Source organism: Heterodontus francisci, chromosome 26 (assembly GCF_036365525.1).
Source record: "Heterodontus francisci isolate sHetFra1 chromosome 26, sHetFra1.hap1, whole genome shotgun sequence".
NCBI classification, from domain to species: Eukaryota; Metazoa; Chordata; class Chondrichthyes; order Heterodontiformes; family Heterodontidae; genus Heterodontus; species Heterodontus francisci.
This window is the reverse complement of record NC_090396.1, coordinates 43,979,742-43,999,868: the sequence shown is the minus strand read 5'-3', so window position 1 is coordinate 43,999,868 and position 20,127 is coordinate 43,979,742. Positions and strand designations below refer to the sequence as shown.

At 37.9% G+C, this 20,127-nt stretch overlaps 2 protein-coding genes across 6 annotated transcripts in view; one reads left to right on the top strand and one right to left on the bottom strand.

Moving 5' to 3' along the window:
- stx8 (syntaxin 8) overlaps window positions 1-20,127 on the top strand; it is a 425,779-nt gene that overhangs the window by 269,244 nt on the left and 136,408 nt on the right. Inside the window, exon 9 of one of the 4 annotated variants that reach the window (XR_010977561.1) lies at window positions 5,467-5,484. The exons of 2 other annotated variants lie outside the window; for them this stretch is intronic. Coding sequence is in view for 1 of the 2 variants with exons in the window: in XM_068058122.1 (XP_067914223.1) it covers window positions 5,467-5,534 (68 nt within the window). In the remaining variant the exon portion in view is untranslated. Of the gene's footprint in view, window positions 1-5,466; window positions 5,839-20,127 lie in introns of those variants that run through there. One more of the 4 variants, XM_068058122.1, reaches the window with a different exon arrangement.
- ntn1a (netrin 1a) overlaps window positions 9,948-20,127 on the bottom strand; it is a 196,903-nt gene continuing 186,723 nt past the window's right edge. For both annotated transcript variants that reach the window (XM_068058118.1, XM_068058119.1), the window contains one exon: window positions 9,948-12,257. In XM_068058118.1, the coding sequence (XP_067914219.1) occupies window positions 11,929-12,257 (329 nt within the window). In that variant the 3' untranslated portion in view covers window positions 9,948-11,928. The remainder of the gene's footprint in view (window positions 12,258-20,127) is intronic.

Genomic DNA, 20,127 nt, shown 5'->3' with positions numbered 1-20,127 from the left:
GCCCCGATTCCGCCTCCGACCAAGTTTATGGAGGTCCGGCGGGGGGTGAGAAGCGGCCCGCCTGCCCAAGGCCAATCAAGACCCTTAAGTGGCCACTTAAGGGCCCTCGCCCACCTCCACGTGTATTTTACCCGTGGTAAGCGGGTGTGCTGGGGACGTGAAAGGCCACCCAGCCATAGCTGTCGGCCTTTCCGCACCCCGGGCGGGGGGTGGGGGGGGGGGCGCCTGGCAATCGGGCACAGGGTGCCCGATTGAGGGCCGTCCCCACCTCCCAACCCAACCCCGGGATCCAAGATGTCTCCCTCCCCCCAAACGACCACCCTAGCCTCACCAGGGCACGACCGATTTCCCCTGGTGAGGCTGCCCGAACTTACCTTCTGTCCCGGTTCCATTGCATCCTCCTCCGTCAGCTGGGCTGCAGTCTCAGCAGTGGCCACCGCTCCCGGTGGCGCTGCTGAGACTAAGAGCTGCCGGCCTGCTGATTGGCCGGCAGCTCACTGAGGCGGGACCTCCTCCCTCAAGCGGGTGGAAGTCCCGCCTCGGGCCAATTAAAGCCTGGGGATCCATAAAATACGGGACGGATCCCCAGGCTGGGCAGGAGCGGGATCAGCACCGACATTTACGTCGGAGTCCGGCTCCCGACCGCCCAGCGTAAAATTCCGGCCATTATGTTTACACTACATTTATGAATTAGACACAACTTTGAAAATGAAAATTAGAATGTACTAGGTTAATTCATTATTTATGGCTGCAAATATACTTACCTTTACATTAAAGTGTATTTTTTAATTCTTTGTAAATTTTAAAAAATGGCTTGTTTCCACATTCTAGTTGATACCTCAAATATCTTTATCTAGTTTCTGTATTTTGTACTGTAAAATCTGTTAAAATGTTACTTATGAGCTCTGAGCTCAGCATAATGATTGGCAAGCCAGTATAATTTTATACTAACATGGTTAATGGTGGATACTGTAGTAGCACTTTGCTTCAGGGCTGCAGCAGGCAGAACTTTGTAGAAAGATGCAGGTTCAAGCCTGTAATTCCTGGAATGAGAGTTCTCAATCTCAACCTTGCTGCTTTTCAGAGACCAGGCACTTCCCCATAGTGGGTTGGTGGTGGGGGAGGGCAGGGCAGGGGGGACATCAAAACCATTGCCATGCATATGAGAACAGCTGGTTAAAGAGCAGAATTGCTGGAAACCTTGAACTAAGTCCCAAATCTGTGAAAGGAAAATAATTTGTGAAGAAAAAGTGCACTTTGCATACTGTAGTTAAGATTAGGACTTGCATTTTTGGTCCTGTTGTACTGCTCTCTGGTGGTATAATTTAGCCTTAATATTTGAATCTGTGCAGTCAGCTGCATGGTAGGAATCTTAGTTGGATGGTTATTTTTGTTGGCAGAAATTTTGATACCAGACATGGGCAAAAAATTTATTCACAAGAGTTGGAAGCAGCAGAAAAGTGATGGACATGGTTTACAACATGGAAAGCTGGGATTGGCAGAGTAAGCAGGGATGTAAAATGCAGGCAAGGAATTGTGTCCATCCTTAGCTCATCCTGACATAAAATTGGACATCATTTTTAAACTGCAATCTCTTTGCATGCACAGATCAGCATAAATGTAATGCATTGATACATGTTGGAAGTTGTAATTTGCTGGGGTTTTTTGGTGTCAACTTGACTGAAACACACTTGTAATCATGTCATTACACATTCTGTAAGTATTATCTGCCATTAACTTGTATTAAATATTTACTTTGCAGCTAACATGGGTTTAAATATTTGTGTGTCTCAACATAAATGCAATTACACTTCATAGCAAAATTGAGTTTTCTTGCAGGATTGCACATTTAGGTTCATCAAATTTGTGGATTATTAACCAGAGATCAACCTGTGTCAAGGGTGTTAATCTCTTACTTTAAGAAATACAATACCAAAGAGTTCAAAGAATTCTATAAAATGTTAAAATGAAGAAACAAAAATTGGAAGACAAAGTCTAAGACCTTGAAGTGCATCCTTTTGAATGAGTAGCATTCACAATCCTCCAAATGGTGAATTATGAATATAATAGTGCTGTTATGGAGCAGTTAAGTGAAAACCAAAGCCTTCTCATAGACAATCAGAAAACAAAAAATGTTGCAATTTTTGTAATGCTGGAGCTTGGGCAGAGCCCAGGGAACATGATTGGCTACATAATCTTGCTATGACATGGAGATACTTCAGAAGAACAGAAGGGAAGTGAAGAAAAATGCCTCTTAAAAATTAAATAATTAAGATGCCTGAAACTTTCTGATAATGGTTTCAAACTAATTCAGCATGTTTTGTTATAAGAGCTTTGACCATTTGTTTGTGCCCTACAAACTCTTGGTTGATACTACCTGTAACCACATTTGTAAATGTTCTGCACAAGTACACCGTGGAGTCCAAGGAATGTAATATGGGAGGAGTGTCAATTTTTGGTTATGGCAAGGCTAACTAAATATATAGATAATTACAGTTATTGCACTGTAATGAGGTGCAAAAGACTTATTGAATTGCCTAAAATAGCCAGCCCGCTTAATACTTTGTAAGCAGCATCTTTCTCATGGAAGGAAAGTCGTATGGGAAATTACAGTTGATGAAATTCTGTGCAACTGTGATTCAATATTCAATTGACTTGAAATAGGAGGATATCTTAGAGTTTAGATTCTTCCTCCCTGTGATAAATACAAGTTATAATTTTTATTCAAATTAAGTAATCTTTTTCGGTTGGTAATGAGGCTACTTTTATTTTAAAGTGTGATGCAAAATGGAGCCCACTTCAGATTTTGATAGTTTTTAATGAGCTGTTTGTTGTCTGCTGTTTTGCATAGAGTAAATGATAGAGTGGGAGGGTGTTAGAAGCCATGAATACTTTCACCTGTATTGGTGAATTGACCCTACAATAGTGGCACATTTTTTTATTTTATGTCACATAGATCTGAATGACTCTTTGTTTTGTTTCTGATAATGTAGGTGGGCAAATGCTGTGTGTTGAGCACACCATTATATGTCAGTGAACAGATTTAGTTGTTTTTCTGCTCAGTGTAACATATCAATGTGGGTAGGAAGAAAAGTATTTTTTTTAAGAGTAATGATAAAACACTGCTGATACCAATGTTGCGTTTTGGAAAGAGAATGTCTTGAGGAATTTTTTTCACTATATAATGCAACTTTTTGTACCCGAGAAGAATTTAGGCTCTGGTTCATTCTTTGACTGTAAACATAACTTATGGACTTCATGATATTACAAGAGCCTCCTTGAAAAATAGCCTTACATCTTTGTCAAGTTAATTATTTGCAATTTTTACAGCAGAGCTTAAAGCATAAAATAGTAAGAAAGCTTTGTATGGCTGTTTTAAAAATAATTACAAAACTACTTCACAGACTTTGAAGGATGCTGTGTAAATAAACATTGCCTGGGAAAAAATTAGAAGTTGCTGGATTGAATAGAAAGGGTTTGGAGGTACTAGAGAGAAGCTGAAATTCAATAAAAAGTTGCCATTTTACTGATAGATATAATTAGTTGCAGTGATTGACTGGTGAGCAGCATTAACTTTATACCTGGTACTGAAGTTTTCTCAAGTGGAGTACAGTATTCCATCCATAGAATGTGTAAAATAAAGAGTAATAGATGGTTGGTATGTATTATGTGGAGAATGAATATTGAGTGGGCTTTAACCTGCTTGCGAAGTTCAATGACATCATAAACTGAGAATAAAATGTGCCTCCCAACCATCAGTATTTTAGGTGGTACTTCCCACCCCTTTCCTGTACTGGCTCTCCTTGCCCAAAGCACCTTTGCTGACCTGTTTTAGGTCTCTCCCAATTCATTCTGAAATCACTGTGAGGGACAACGCAAGTGCAGCATGTCAAATGAGTGTTGTACAAGTGATTTGGCAACAGAAGAGAAGGCAGTTTGTATTGGAGAATAATGACATTGGAGGATAACAAAATATTGGAATGAATGGTGCATTTTCCAGCATTTAATCCTAGATCTCCTTTTTATAAAATAGTAATTCCATAAAATTATGCTAAAAATAGTGTTACATTCCAGTCTGCCCTTGCTCACCGCTAGAGTGCCTCATCTGTTGTCGTCCTTTTGCTGGTTTGATCCACCACAGTAGCTCTTTGTTTTCTGGGCATACAGCATGGGTGAGCTGCAATTCAATTGTCCTCCCTAACTGAACCCTTGTCTCATTGATAACCTATACAGCTTGTACTTTCAATGCCAGTGCTATTTGTTTTCTGCAGATTTTGTCCCCTTTGACTGTTTTACTTATCAGCAGCCTGGCTGTGGGTCACAAAATAACCAAACCAGGGTGTAAAAGACAGTTCCTCCAATCACCTTTATGTTTTTGGTAGCCATTCTCGCACATTCATTCACTGTTTATGTGCAGCCAACCCATTGCTTCCACCATTGTCTTCCATCTTTTCAGTATGCAAGTTTATTTAGGGAGACCAGGTGTGCCTTTATTTTCATCTGCTTTTTTTTTGTCTTTTTCAGAGGAACGACGAGCTTGTGTAACATTTAGATTTTTGCCTGCATGTTTGAAGGCCTACCTTTAAAATACTTAAAACAGCAACCCTTCTGCTTGCACATTTTTTGTAGTTTTGCACAAAGATTCACTAAGATTACTGTCACAAAATTTTGTGAAGAAAATTTGCTTTTGAAATTTAGTTCTTACATGCAAAATATTATAACTTGAATGTCAATATTTATACATGTCTCAAAGCCCATAAAATATGTTTACACAATTCCAGGACAATAGTAAACAGAAATCTTTGCATAAATAATGGTTTAATGACATAGTAGATATTTAACAGAAACAGGCAAAGATATAATTAATTCTTCCCAATTTATTTTGCCAGTTACCTGCAAATGACATAATTGTATGGTTGGTTGCTCTCAGTCTTACAACTTTGCACAACTTGAATATATCTAATTTGGTTACTTTGCCCAGTTACCCAAATTTACTATGTTTATGACAGATTGTCAAGAGGAAGTCACTGAAAAAAAGCAAAAGTTATACATTGCAGTTATTGTGACTGGAGTTTGAACATGCTGAAGGAAACAGTTTATGTTTAATGAAACCATCTTTTTAGTTGCTGTCATTAATGTTCCTGGTATGAAAAAGTTGGCTTTAAAATGTATTTACAACTTAGGGTTTGAGTTTCTTAGTCAATTTGTATAGTTTTTTAGTCAAAGGCTTGTTATGCTTTTATATAAAATTGGAAATTGGTTTACAGATTGTAGCAATAACACAGTGAACTCATCCAGTTGTTTTATGAGCCCTTTTTGCAGTCACTAAAAGGTGATAATTACTGTGGGATGCAGCCACTTTCAAATAGTTTGGATTCGGTGTTGATGCTCTTTTAATTGTAAAATGATACCTTCTATTAAATATGGGTAGTCATTGTAAATGAGTGATATTTTCATTTATTGTAGGAATGCTCGTGGTTATTGTATTGCTGCTGATTGCCATTGTTGTGGTTGCTGTATGGCCAACAAGCTAATGAAGCAACACTGGCACAAAACTACTCTCTTCAGTGAATATGGACTGGATGCTAAAGTGGAAAAGTGAGAAACATGTTCTTCCTGCGATCACTGGGTCAAGATTCAAATAAGTATCCCTAATCAAGCAATAGAATATGTTTTAATGTGTTTAATACGCTATTCTTCTATTATCTAGCACTTGTGAAAAACTGGTTTAATCAAGGCCAAAACAAAACTCATTTATTTCATTTCTTACTATAAGATTTCTATCTCTGAATTAATTTTCTGCCTTAAATTCAGCAATGATGTTTGTAACTGCTGAATGGTGGGGGGGGGGGGGGGGGTGGGGGTTAATGCTGCATCTAAAGCCTGTAACTAATGGCTTCTATTTATCTTTTTGAGCAGTTGCCTCAAAGTTCCTCAATCTGCATGTATATATTTTTCTCTTGACAAAGATTTAGGGACACTCCAAATTTCAGTACTTGATACTTTGTTTCCCTTGCTGAAACTAAACCAGTGTATTTACAATAAATTCAGAAAAATGTTTTAATGAAATGTTACATTTTAGACACGTTCTAAACAATGAACTAATAGAATGCTTAAAGCGGTTTTACATTGTTTTGTTACTTAGTTCTTCCGTTCTTTTTACAGCGTGTCTGATTATAATTTTATTCTTTAAATGAGGTGGACATGATAATTTAAAATGCTCAATCTTGGTAAATTAGGCAGTTTCTGCTCACTCACACGATTACTCTGCTTTCCCAGGGAAAATGCTTTTCTCATTGCTTGCAGGGTCAGTGAAGGGGCTCTTCGTAGGGCATAGGGAGTGTGTGCTATCTCACTGCCTGTAAACAGTGTTACTGTTCACACGCCTTCGTGAAATTAAAACTTGGAACAAATTGCTTTCAGTGTGGAAATTCCAATCTAACAGAACAGTAATTGCAAACCATTTCCTTATAATTTGGTGACTTTATGTACTTAATTTACATTGTTATGTATTCAATTTTTATAAGTATTTAGTACAAATATTTACAATATTGGTCTATGAATAAATATCTTTCAACTCTTTTTACACCGTGTCTTTTATGTGTAGTAGCTAACTTTGTCGTAATATGCAAATTCAAGATTTGCAGAACATCAGTTTTAACTCGGGTTAAAATTCTAATTTTCTTTGTGTGCATTATAAAAGACAGAATTTCATCACTGTGTTGCTAAAGATAGTGGGACCACCCATTTGTCTGTAGTTTTTGAGAATCTTAGGCTCTGGCTAGGGTGCATAATTTTGAGATAAGGATTTTGGCAAAATTCTACATCATTGCTTCTCTCCAAAGCTAACCCAGGCAGTGTTCAAAATGCTTGAAGGATAAAGCAAACTAAGAACTACTTTCCTGGGTTAAGAGGTTTCAGTCCTGCCCTGAGAATTTAAGGTGGTGTCAGAAATGTGGCCCATCTGTTTACCTATTTAACTGCTTTCAAGAAAAAAAAGTAACAGAAGAGCAATCAGCCTCTCTGGACTAATTCAGACTCTGCTTCCACCACATGCACCTCTAATTGGGCTATATAAAATCAAAGGGGGAAAAAAATCATCCTTGCTAAGTACAATGAGATGGCAACAATGATTGATCGATCATAGAGAACATTTTAAATGAGTAAAAGGCAGCCTGATTAAATCAGCTCAGTTATATCACTTGACCTCAGTCACAACAAATGCACATGGTTAATTTTAATTTGCTTGGGTTTTTTTTATTGTTGTAGTACAGATATGAATTTATTTATTTACAGAAGTTGCATAAAATCAACAATAAGTTAGTTCAGTCATGAAGAGGAAATGAAATAATTGTATTTTCCTTTCTCCTGCTGTGCCAGCCTTACCACCATCACTGAACTGGGGTCATTCATTGACCATTCTTCATGTTGGAACATTTTGAGGAATTTCTCTAGATGGTAAATAGTTTAGTGGTTACATGGGTGGCTTTTTAAACGTGCAAGAGCTTTTGTTTCCTGGTATTGGGTGGGAAGCACGCATCTGTTAAATCATTTGAGATCTGGGAAGCTTAACTGAAAATATTGTGTACACATTTAAACTATTTTCCTGTCTGTTATCATATTGGAACTTTCTCAAAATAAAGTTGAACCTCTACCTGTTTGTTGTTTTAGGTACTCTATAAATGGGCTGTTTAAAAAAAAATGTTGTCTGTTTGAATATGACAATTGCTTTCTTTTGTGACCATCAGAAAACAATTCTATAGTTACTATATCACATATATGAGGCTACCAGAGAGCAGCTAATGCACTAGTGAGTCTGAAAATTAGGTGACACCCTGTAAAACTAATCAATACAATGTAAATTGAATACTTTAGCAAATAAATTGTAGTTAGTTAGTTAGATTTGTTGTGGTCAATAATTAAGGTGACCTTGTATGAAGTGCTACATCTGAATTTTTGTATAGAGCCTATCCGATACCCTTTTAAACTTTTGAGTAAGTATTACATTCGCGACATGGAAATGAGTTTCATGCCAAATTATTTAATTTTTTTCCCCTTTTTAAAAAAATGTTTCTGAGAACACAACTATATAAATTGAGAAGAAAAGTTAAAATCTTACATATTTTACTGAGATGTAGTCAGTTAAATTACCAAAACTAATTAATTCAGTGGTTTTACCTAAAAGAAACCAAAGGAACAAATTGTACCAAGTCAGATTATACTTTTAACCTATTCCCTTTTTGTCCCCTGGTTGCATTTCTAAAGGTTGTTTGATCACATGTTGAAATGGTAACAGATACTTGCATGTTATCATGTGAAGCTGAATAGACCATGACGACAACAGTTAAAAGAAGTTACAATTGCTTGTCCAATGTTTTCAAACTTTATAACTTGGCTAATTTTATTGGAAGTTGGGCACTGTCAGTAAACAATTTATTTTAAATTGCACCCTTCTAATTTTCTTCCCACTAAATGAACTTTTCTGGAAGGCAATAACTCATGCTAGAACTTCATGGACATCAACAACACCACCCCAACCACCATTTGTATGGAACCTTTAATGTAGAAGATATCTCACAGCATTTCATAGAATTGTAAAGAGGATATGGATGCTAAGCCAAAGAAGGCGATATGGGAGGGGTGACCAAAATCTTAGTCAAAGAGGTGGATCTTAAGGAGGGTCTTGGAGGAGGAAAGGGAAATGGAGAGTTTAGGGAGAGAATTGTAGAGCATAAGGCCTAGGCAGTTAAAAACATCTGGTTCATCTGGTTCAATTACAGCCATCTAACAACCAAAAAATCCACAAATTTTTATGTGTAATTAAATATATTCATATATAATAATGATAATATATTAGTAAAATGTCAGCTGTACAATTACATATGTGTTCCATATTCTGTAAAGTAATGGATTCTGCAGGATTTGTTTAAGACTATAATGGAATTTTAGGATTCAAGTGATGTTTTATCAGCTATTCAAAATTTGCTTTAGGATCTCATAATTTTTTCCAATTTTCTTCCCTATTTATTCATTAATTTTCATTGCAGGCACTGACCTTTGCTGGGGTATAGTACCAGAAACCCCCAGAATCTCAATTGGCTATTCTTAACTTGTGAACTCAAGACATGATCAGTGTGGGCTATTTGGTTATGGAGGAGCCTGGGAATAGTAAGGACCACAATTTTCCCAGCTGAAAACAGTCAACTCAGCTCAGACCAGGAATTGAAACCAGAGGCTTTTTGTCACCTGTTAATGCACCAGGTGGTAGCCGCTTTGTTAGAGTACGTTTAACTTCCTTCCAGTCATCTATTAATGTACCTGCATTTCATGTCCTATCATTGACAAATACTAATATAATATATATGGATTTAAAAGCAGTAAACATAGACATAAACATCTGCCATAGACATCTTTGTATCTCTGAGCAGAATGGATAGCGTCCCTTCTAAGCAAAAAAGCTTCCATATATTTATTTCCAATGGTGTTAAAGGGTAATTACATTTTATATCATAATTTGACCTAGGTAACATTTCTGTAAATTTACTGCTCAATGTTTCATCAGAATTTCATGATAGGAAAAACATCTGAAATTTCTCCCTAGTACCTTCTGTATTATGAAGAATAATACTTCCACAGGGACTGTGTTACAAGGCAACAGCACATCCCTGGGTTCAGACAGTATTCATGAATTACTCAAGCTGCACTTTTGTGTTTGATGTCATTTGAACCTTTTCACGTATCACTGCCTTTTAACGCACTCTGCGGTATCAGTTGTCTTATGAACATAGCACAGAGAGAATTTTAATCTTTCAAAAGACCTAGATTGTGCAACCTGGTTGTGTTACTCACAGGATTCCATTTCTTTCACTTTTTAGTGCTGTTTGTGTCTTTTGTATGTCCAAAATTCACATCAAGAATAATCCACAGCAAGTCCTATGTGGTATTGTTTACAAGACTTTATTCAACTGAATTCTGGATTTAATTCTATCAAGTGTGGGTGTTCTGCAGTTATAGTACATGTTCACATCTGGTTCAATTACAGCCATCTAACAACCAAAAAATCCACAAATTTTTATGTGTAATTAAATATATTCATATATAATAATGATAATATATTAGTATGCATTGTAGGAAAACATTGCAAACTATGCAATGACCATAACTAAACAACATTTACAGTTCAATTTATTAACAGGTAAAAGCAGAGCCCGACAGGTCTGTGTAACAGGGGAAAGAGTCATAATAAAGTCTAAGTTAGCTGGAGTATGGCTGAACTGATATAAAAGTCTTTATCCAGAACTACATTACATCAATATAAACACACTTCCAATTATGTCAGTCTTATAGTCGTCACACGCTAACTGTAACTGAGGTACCTTGAGGATGTTTACCCTGTTACAAAACTCATTCATTTCTTCAGTACCTCTTATTTTTAGACTAAGAAAGCAACTTTCTGCAATGTCTTAAAGTGATAATATGTGACTGGTTTAATGTTAGTTTTTTTCTACTTTTATATTTTTTAGTCTGCTGTTGTGATTGATTAGAGAATGAGCTGCGCACACTTGCAAACAGGGTCACAGCAAAGGCAAGGGTCATTTGTGTGACCTGTGTTGGTTACTTGATGGAGATACTGATCAGCAAGGTTGAGATGTCACCTTGCCCCAGTGGAACTGAAATTGGTCACTGGAACGTGCAGTAAATCATTGCCTGTAATCATCTACACAGTTACAAAGTGATGTAGGTGTGAAGTTTACTGTGTAGGTGATGGATCTGAACCACCAGGCCTGTCGGGTGTGGGAAGAGGAATCTGGTACATCCTCTGGTTGTAGTTTTATCAAGAAAGTTATATTTCCAGTCGAAAGTAGTTTTAAATCTATCCAAGGCTTTTAATGAAGTACTAATTATACAAATAGAAACTTTAATGAATTTGACTATATGTTAAGGTTTTGAAGAGGGATACAAGAACCAAGTGTTGGTGAATTTACTTTTTATTCTGTTCTTGTGGAGTGATTCTGTGAACCTGTAACAGAATTTATTTGAAAACAAAATATAGCTTTATTTCAGTAATTTTATACTGAAAGGCTTTTCTTTCTATTTAAAGATTTATTTTTAGCATTAATTTGATTTGAGGCTGTTTTGCTGCCAGTCTTTTTGCAGATCGTCGGTGGATTCAATTTATCACAATTCAGCTTTAAAATAGGTGCACAACAAGCTTGGAGAATTTATCAGAGGGGCATAATCCTTTAATCTTGGGAGCAGTGTTGTATCCTGAATAGTAAGCAGAGCAATCACCAGCCTAGAAATGAGAAAACACTAGCGAACTTAACAAGTGTGAGATGAATCTTGGTACTTAGTGAAAGCAAAGTGTTGCTATGGCACTTCGAAGGTTTTTAATGTATTTTTTCTCCGTCTCTGAAAATATTGTAGTAAGGAATATAATGTCCACAATGATTGCCAAAGGCTGAAGGTCTTGGCACATCTGCTTACAATGTAGCACTAGGTATTGTGCCAAATGTAAACTGGGTTGGGGAAGAAGATAGAAACTGAAACATTTTGGGTTAACTACACAACTAAAAAGTTAACCGCATAAGTTGGGATCAAACCAGTCTTGGCATGGCTCCCAGCAATTGTCCACTATCATCAGTTTGTGCCCCTTTAACAAAACCCATACTGCTTTATGCAGAGAAGAGCAACTGTGAAAGGATTTTGGTTGTGAAACATATGTCGTTCATTTCAGAACATTTGGAGCTGTTATGTAAAGAGTAGTCCATCTTTTTTTTGTATCTTGTTTATTTTTGAATTTGAAATCAGCATTAGGTGCAAACTTGGCAATTCCAAAATCCCAAACTGTTAGATGAGTTCCTTCACAAGTTCCTAATTTTATCCTAACATCGGTTCCTGCTCACAATCAAGCAGCGCAGTCTCTCTTTATGCCTTCTTGCACTTGCCTTTCTTCTCCCTCTGCTGGAACTTTCGCAGCCTCCTTGCCCACGTGTCCCTCCACTGTATTACCAAACTGGTTTTGTTTGCTACAACCCCATTCTGGTCAGGAGAGTCCTCATCGTTCCCCAAGAGCAGGTACTTCTTCCCTGTTTTTACTTTTGGGCATTTGCAGGCTACATCCTTTGAGCGGACCCAGAGGAATTGGTCTCCCCGTCGTATCCGTTTTACCCCTTGTTTGTAGACAGATATGATATTCACTGTGAACTTCCACCATTCACCAGCCTTCTCTGCCTTCAAGATGTGGGCTTGAACAGCTGCAATAATGAAGAAAGGAACAGAAGATTATTTAACCTTAAAAATTACATCAAGTAAATTTTTCACACCTCAGATGCAGCTACAACCCTGAGCTTTAACCCCAACCCCAGTTGTTTAGATGACCACTCATTATTATCATAGCAACAGTTTCCATGGTATCTGGGGCAGAAAAGATGCAGAGAAACTCAGGGCTATGAAATAAACTTGACAAGGGAAACTGATTAATGTTTGACAGAGGATATAATCAAAACCTTAGAAACCAATTTTCTTCCCGTGCCCAAGTACAAGAAATTTAATCTGACATGGTAGTGAATCATTCTTAGTCAGCACAGTAAAATGCTGAAACACGGAAGGAAAGGGGAGAAAACTGATCATACGTCAGAAAATGTGCAGTGCTTCTGCTCTAAAGGTTAAGAACTGTTAAACTGGAAGCTAATTAGAAAGCCTAGAACAAGTGATTGTTTATAGCTAAGGAAATTTACTGTGTGCTGTTAGTTGTCAAACAGTAGTTCATAATGTGCTTACATTCCTTTAGCTGCACATGTGAGAACCATAAAGCAGATTTCAATGGCAGTTTGTCACTGTCCATGCTCTCTGTCTGCCCTGGTCATTTGCCTTTGTATCATGTATTCTTACTCTCTCTCTTTGTCATTCAGTATTCTAAACTTGCTTTTCTTCCCTTCTAAATAATACTAGTTAAGGGTATTCCACTCACATTGAGTTTATGGCAAGTGGACCTTAATATTAAATAAGAACTTTATAAACTGCATTTCATATTTATTGTTACTGTTCAATATTTTAGCTATACTTTATGATTAAATGAAGACTTTGTATATGTGATTCTGTGCTTAGGCAGCCAGAAATACCTCATATTAACTCACGTTCTTTCCAACTGCTGCAAGTCTTTTCTGGTTTAGTACCTACTTGGTGAGTTCTTCTCCCTTGTACCTAGAGTACTCAACATTTACATTGTCTGAGCAGTGTTTCATATATCATTCTGCTCATTTAGAGATTTTTTGAAGTCGTGTATTTAAAATTTACATTTACAAATCATTCTGATTAATTTCTGCAGAGTTCAATTTTTTCTGACTTTTGTTGAGTTTTCATGATTTTTGCATCAAATAAGTCAACAGCAATATCTTCAGCAGAGAGCTGTTTTGGTAGGGTTTCAGATCAAGTGTTTAAAAAAAAACAGTTGATTTAACATCAGTGGAGATGGTAACTATCCCAGCATGCTTCAGTGTTCTTCCAAAAACAGCAGCTGCTTCTCACTGTCTAGTGTATCAGTTCATTCAGAACAGTTTCTGAAATGATATTCATATAAAAATTAGAAATAGAAATCATGTCACTTTTTTCTTTAAAAAAATTAACCCATTTCATTACACACGTGTTTACTGGTCATGCTGAGTACAGCAGGTGGAATTGCATATTTTTCAATAGTTACATTACCAAACTGTGTAGCTTTTTGTTTTAATACAAGTGGAATGAGATAGCCTAGTGTATGTTTACTACTTCAAAAATTTTAAGGAAAAGTTAAAGAAATTTGCAATGTGTTCCATACAAATCTGCCTTAATGTGCAACATTAGAAATGTGTGGCAGTAAAATTAAGCACTTGTATTTACTAGTCCAGCCAAAAATTAGTGCACCTTCCCTCGTGACAGCAAGGGAATTTGACTCTGACTCCACCAATCTGCTGGTTTAGGAGTGGGTCAATGAGTGTGGATACATCATGGTGGATGGAGCAGAATGGATGGTCTTTTCCCACTTACTTTTTGTCTGTTCATATTACTGTGTTATTTGTAAATATGAAGAAAATTTCTAGTTAAGATAAATTGTGATAGGAGCAGCTTACCCCAGCAGTGATTTGAGAAGTTGGTGTTGGGAAATCTTCATCACTGCTAGGAGGAATGGACTGCACTAAGGGTTAATGCTGAGAGCTTAAGATCATTCCAAATGCCTTTGTTAATCCATACTTGAATGTTTCTCTGGTGCTGTAAAAGTCTACCACACATCAGTGTACATGCCATCCCTCTGAAAGAGTACTGTGAGCCCTTCCACTGTTTTTAATTATGATGTGTGGCATCATGAAAACAGAACTGGTTCTGACTGATTCAATTGTGCCTCAGTGTTTGACTCATTGTTGTGGAAAGCAGCGAGGAAGCAGTTCCTCAAACAATTGACCTTTTTCTACTGAGAAGAAAAGGAAATCTGCCTAATGCAGGCAGTGAACAAGGAGCAGAGGAAGCTGGGAAAATGCATTTGGCAGAATTGAGTGGAAGGTAACATGACTTGAAACAACGGAAGCAATATCATTTTTCATCAATTTGTTTGGAAAGTTCATTTATCTGGAAGTGTCCAATGCCAGGGTGCAGCAATGACTAACAGGTATATTCTGTTATGAAAATAAGACAATGTTTCTCATGAAAAGGAAAGTTTCTAGACATCCCAAATAATGGTTGTGTTCTGAAAACAAAGCTGGGTTACATAGAACAGTACAGCACAGTACAGGCCCTTCGGCCCACGATGTTGTGCCGAACCTTTAAGCTACTCAAGATCTAAGTAACTACCTACCCTTCATTCTACTATCATCCATGTACCTATCCAAGAGTCGCTTAAATGCCCCTAATGTATCTGCTTCTACTACCACCGCTGGCAACACATTCCACGCACCCACCACTCTCTGTGTAAAGAACCTACCTCTGACATCTCCCCGAAATCTTCCTCCAATCACCCTAAATTTATGCCCCCTGGTGATAGCCCTTTCCACCCTGGGAAAAAGTCTCTGACTATCCACTCTATCTATGCCTCTCATCATCTTGTACCCCTCTATCAAGTCACCTCTCATCCTTCTTCGCTCCAATGAGAAAAGCCCTAGCTCCCTCAATCTTTCTTCGTAGGACATGCCCTCCAGTCCGTTTTATCTCAGTTGTTCTTTGGCACATTGGAGGAAAAGGATCCTATAAAACATAATGATGAAACCACCCATGGGCTGAGTCACGCATTGCATGGTTAGATGCTAATAGTTCACCCCCTTCACCACACCCTCAATCTATTATTGGGAATGGAAATTATCCACCAGATGATCACAGGGCTATGACTTTCACAGCTGTGGGGAACATTTGATGTAAATACAGCTCAAATCTCACTCACTATCTGTGATGTAAATCAGCAAAGAAGGAATTATCAGCATGAGTATTTTTAGATTCCCAGTGGGAAATATAACAAGAGTTAACTTTCATGTTAATAGTCAAGAGGAATTTGATCTAAGTATGTTACGGCTTCATAGATTGCTAATAGTAATTTGCAGCTTCATGTGAAAAGTGCTAGAATCTGTGGGTAACTTTTCTGTTTTAATGTTTTAATCTGCAGCTAAAACATTTTCTCAGCTGCCAGCAGTTCTGTGGAAAGTAATGAATAAATAATGAAAGACAAAAGAAATGAGTTAATAACATTGAAGGAAGTGGTCCATCTGACCAGTTTGCACTTGTAAAAACTTTTAACCTTAATGTTGAAATTGCTCAAATTCAAGCACTAGTAAAGCGACATTAAGTAAAATTCTTCCTGATCTGTGAAAGATTTTCCATAGATTCTAACTTTTTTCACCTGCTGCAAATTACGATTAACAATGTTGCTCCACAAATGCTTAACATTCTTATATCATAGAATTACATAGAATTTACAGGACAGAAACCAACCACTGTTTATCCTCCACACAAGCACTCCCACTGTATTTCATCTCACCAGATCACCATATCCTTCTATTCCTTTCTCCTGCATATGCTTATCTAGCTTCCCCTTAAATGTATCTATGCCAAAATCTGTATCAAATCCCTCTCTACTATTTTAATGAACATCTTAACCTGTTCAATGATAGTTTCTCACTTACAGTTTTATTTCATGTGGCCTATTTTGAGATGTAGCTTACTATCTATAAATTTTGCCAAGTACAGTGATTCTAAACTAAATAGCTTTCCAAAGTAAGTAGTGTCATACATTTATTCTCAACCGAAAACAGGAGTTAAAGCACAAACTTTCATAGCTCCCTTGATGTTTCCTTTTGTACAGATCTGTGCTGAGTTAGCTGATCACTGTTGGGGTGGCAGTAGAGGTGCAACAATTGGCCTCATCAAGCTGTGCCAGGGAGGTGGGTCAATAATTGTGCTATAGTGACAATAGTGCAAGTTTTAGCAATGTAAGTATGTATGGACATTGCTGTCCTGTGAACTGAGCTACAAAAGCAGTAAATATAAAAGCACATTGTTTTACTGACAAGCTGCATGAAGATGCTTTGGATCCGGCATCTCTAATAAAACAGTTTTGCAAATGCAAAGCTGAGTATTTCCACTTGGGATACAGCTAAAAGTGGAAGATAATTCAATCAATGCTGCTCCTAATTTGCTTCTGATGCATGAACACAAAGCAAAAACAGTAGAGGCTGAGGAATAAGTCACTTGACCACTCTTAACCAGATAATATTTGAGATACAGGGGAGCACAAAATGAGAGATAAATAAGTAATTAAAATGTTAAAACAGTGATGATACAGAGGGAAGCATTAGACCTAGCAGAAGATTACTGAAGTCCTGCCCTATAGAGTCATAAATTTGAGTTGCAGTCTTAATTAGGATTGAACATTGTCTGTTCTTAGTGCATGGATTTCAGGCAGGTCACAGCACAGTGGTAGCCTGCTTGATCTCAGCAGGGAAGATTTGACCTTGTGCACTTCCTACCATCTGATCACCAAATGATATCAATGGCAGTGATGTAGGGGTATGTAACCCAGAGTATCCCATTGTCATGGCAGGAAAAAAGGATAATAGCAGCACAGGGAAGGATGTATTAAATTTATAATTTCTAAAATATTTCATTCCTGCGGCTAATGGTGCTTGGACATAAAAATAAGCTAAAAGTAGATCAGGGAAAAGAGGATGTGAAGTATGACTGAAGTAGACAAAACTTGTTAAAAGAACAAGACTAATACTTTACAGTAACATATAAACTGCACTGTTTTACCGAGGATGTCCTATATTTCCACAGAGTAATATCCCAACTGTATAAGAGCATTGTGTGTGAATTAGTGTACTTTTCTTTAAGTTAATTAAGCCTACACAATAGGGAGCCAGTCTAATGTGGGTGTGTTGCTGAGTACACTCGCCAGTATTATAAAATAGCATCACAAACATTGAAGTCCTGGAAACCCAACATCACCAGCATCAAGGCCAACTGCATTGAATGGGTCACACTGCCCGGATGCATGACAGTCGCCTGCCCAAGATCATGTTATATGGAGAGCTGACCACGGGTAAAAGGAACAGGGGGGGCCCCACACAAACGTTTCAAGGACTCCCTGAAGAATTCCCTCTCTGTGTGACACATGGACCATCGCCAGTGGGAAGCGCAGGCCATAGATCGTGATGCATGGAGATGCTACATTGGGAGTGCTAAGACACCTTTGAGACTGAGCAAAGAACCAGCATGAAAGAGAAAAGGATGAGAAGGTTAAATCAAATTGCCCCCAGCAGTGACTACCCCTTCACTTGCACCTGCTGTGGGCGAATCTGTCGGTCACGGATAGGCCTGACTAGCCACCAGCAGGCCTGCAACCGGTGAGTACAACCTACCAAAAATCTTTGTCCGCCAAGAAATGCTAGGCCGCTATCACTCAGATCACCAGTGTTCTGATATGTGCACTGGCTATGGTTCTATGTAAGATAATTCAAGATTGTGTCATTTTGGAAAGGCAAAGCTAAAGCAATTGGTTAATTTAGATTTGGATAATGAATGAATGGTTCAGCTATTGAAGAACCAGAACACTCTGATGCCAATTTGATACTAAATTTATGCTCGTCAGGTCTAACATTTCACACTGAAGAGGAGTTTTGTCTTAAAGGCCAATCTACAACATTTCAACTTTCCTTGCTTTATTATCTCAAATTATAACTATGCTACATAAATATTGCAATCAACTTGATATTATTTACACTAATATGCTTTACTTTGAATTTACCAAGAAAATTAAGATCCAAAACTGAAATGTACGTTCCAATGGTTAAAAATTACCAAGACTTTTAATATAAGGGATAATTTAAAAATATGTTTGCAGAGGTTCTCTCCTTTATTCCTTATTTACATTCAAAAATCACAACTGTGATTCTTTATGTCTGAAGCATTGAGCCAGTCAGTTCAGTTTATTTTGAGTCAAGTTCTTTTCTTAACTGCTTCTTCTTGCACCATCTCCTGTGTAGTTTTTTTTCTGAGTTAAAATTACCATACTTAGTCAGTACCGCCTAGTTTCAAATTTGTAGCCTGAGCAGATTATGATTACCCCAAAATCTTATGCAGTTATTAATGAAACCTCTTCCTTGCTTTCTTGTTGAGAATCATTCTCAGAAGACAAGTTTAACACCACTTTAGGTTCCCTCTCATTAAACTGTTTCACTATAATTTTAAAAATACTTTTAAAGAACCATTTTTTTTTATCCAATTGTAAAATGTCATCTAGCTTCCTCTTTCAAAAGCAATTACTTTGGCCTGCCAATTGTTTGATTCTATTGTGTTTTCCTTCTGCTTCCTGCACACTATTTCCTATCTAGATCCTGCACCACTTTCATTTTACTTCATTACTCAATTTCCTGAGTTGCTTCCACAGCTCACGGCTCCCTTCTCGCTGACTTTATTCCTCAGAACTTCTCCTGTTGTCCATCTTGTGTCTTTTCTCCTACCCTGTGTGCTTTTCCACTCTAACATACCTTCAATGTTCTTTCTCTAAATAACTCTCTCGGCTGAATTTTATGTGCGCGCTGCACTCTGATCTTGGTAGTCCGCTCGTGCGGATGCGCCGCCACTGAGCCCCTATATTTCGCACGAGGGCTTACTTTAATGGAAGGGGTTGAGGGTCAAGTGCTGAAGCTGGGGGTGTGTAGGTGAAAGTTTGTAATTTTTAAAATTGTTTTCCCGAGGGGATTGGTTATTTTATTAATTGATAACTCAGTGGGTTGTGGGGTGGGGGGGGGGGTGGTGGTGGTTGGAAAGTATCGCTGAAATTTTATTTGTCATTTCAGGGCGCCTGAAAATTTGATTCTACCTGAATTGCTTTAAGCCCTTTAAAAAGGGCACCGGTGCCTGCACAGTGGCGCTGGACACTGTTGCTGGGGATGGAGCGGCCACCCCCGATGACGTGCCTTCCCCGGAATTGGGGGTCTTGGCGGACCTGTCCCGGAAGAATTTTCTGGACCCTTCTCCCACCACCACCCCTTATGCTAGAGGGCTAGTAAAATTCAGCCCTCTGTTTGATTGCCTGGTCAGTCACAGTGAGTAACAAGCATATTAAAAAAAGAGTCTTTAAACTTGCCGTGTCCATTAAATTGGGTTGCAATAACCTTCTGGTTCTTAAGCAAAAGTTATCTTACAGTTTGCAAAGTCACTTAAGAACCAAAAGACTGTTTAGAAGTAGTTTTGCCCACTTTAAGTATAACTATTGCTCTATGTTGTACCCCATTCATCCACAGCTGACAGCATAGGGTCCTGCTCACATGCCTGTGCCAGTGCTGCACAAAGGTCAACTGTTGTAAGTTTGTGATGACTCCCAGTGGGGAAGCAATTAAAGCCTCCTTGCAATGACACTGCTAAGATCAGAAACTGAGCACGTAGGGAATTGCAAGTTGGTTGTGTATTTCATCACTTGCTCACACAAGATTGGTGCTCTGACATGGCATATCACCCCCATACAGACGAATTATTTTCTTACGGTAAGCAAAAGATAATGTTGGCATGTGATTTTGCAATGATTCAGGTAAAACAATTTTCCCTCATCCCGTACAAACTTTCATACAGAGGGTTAATAAAAACAGAAAATGCTGGAAATACTCA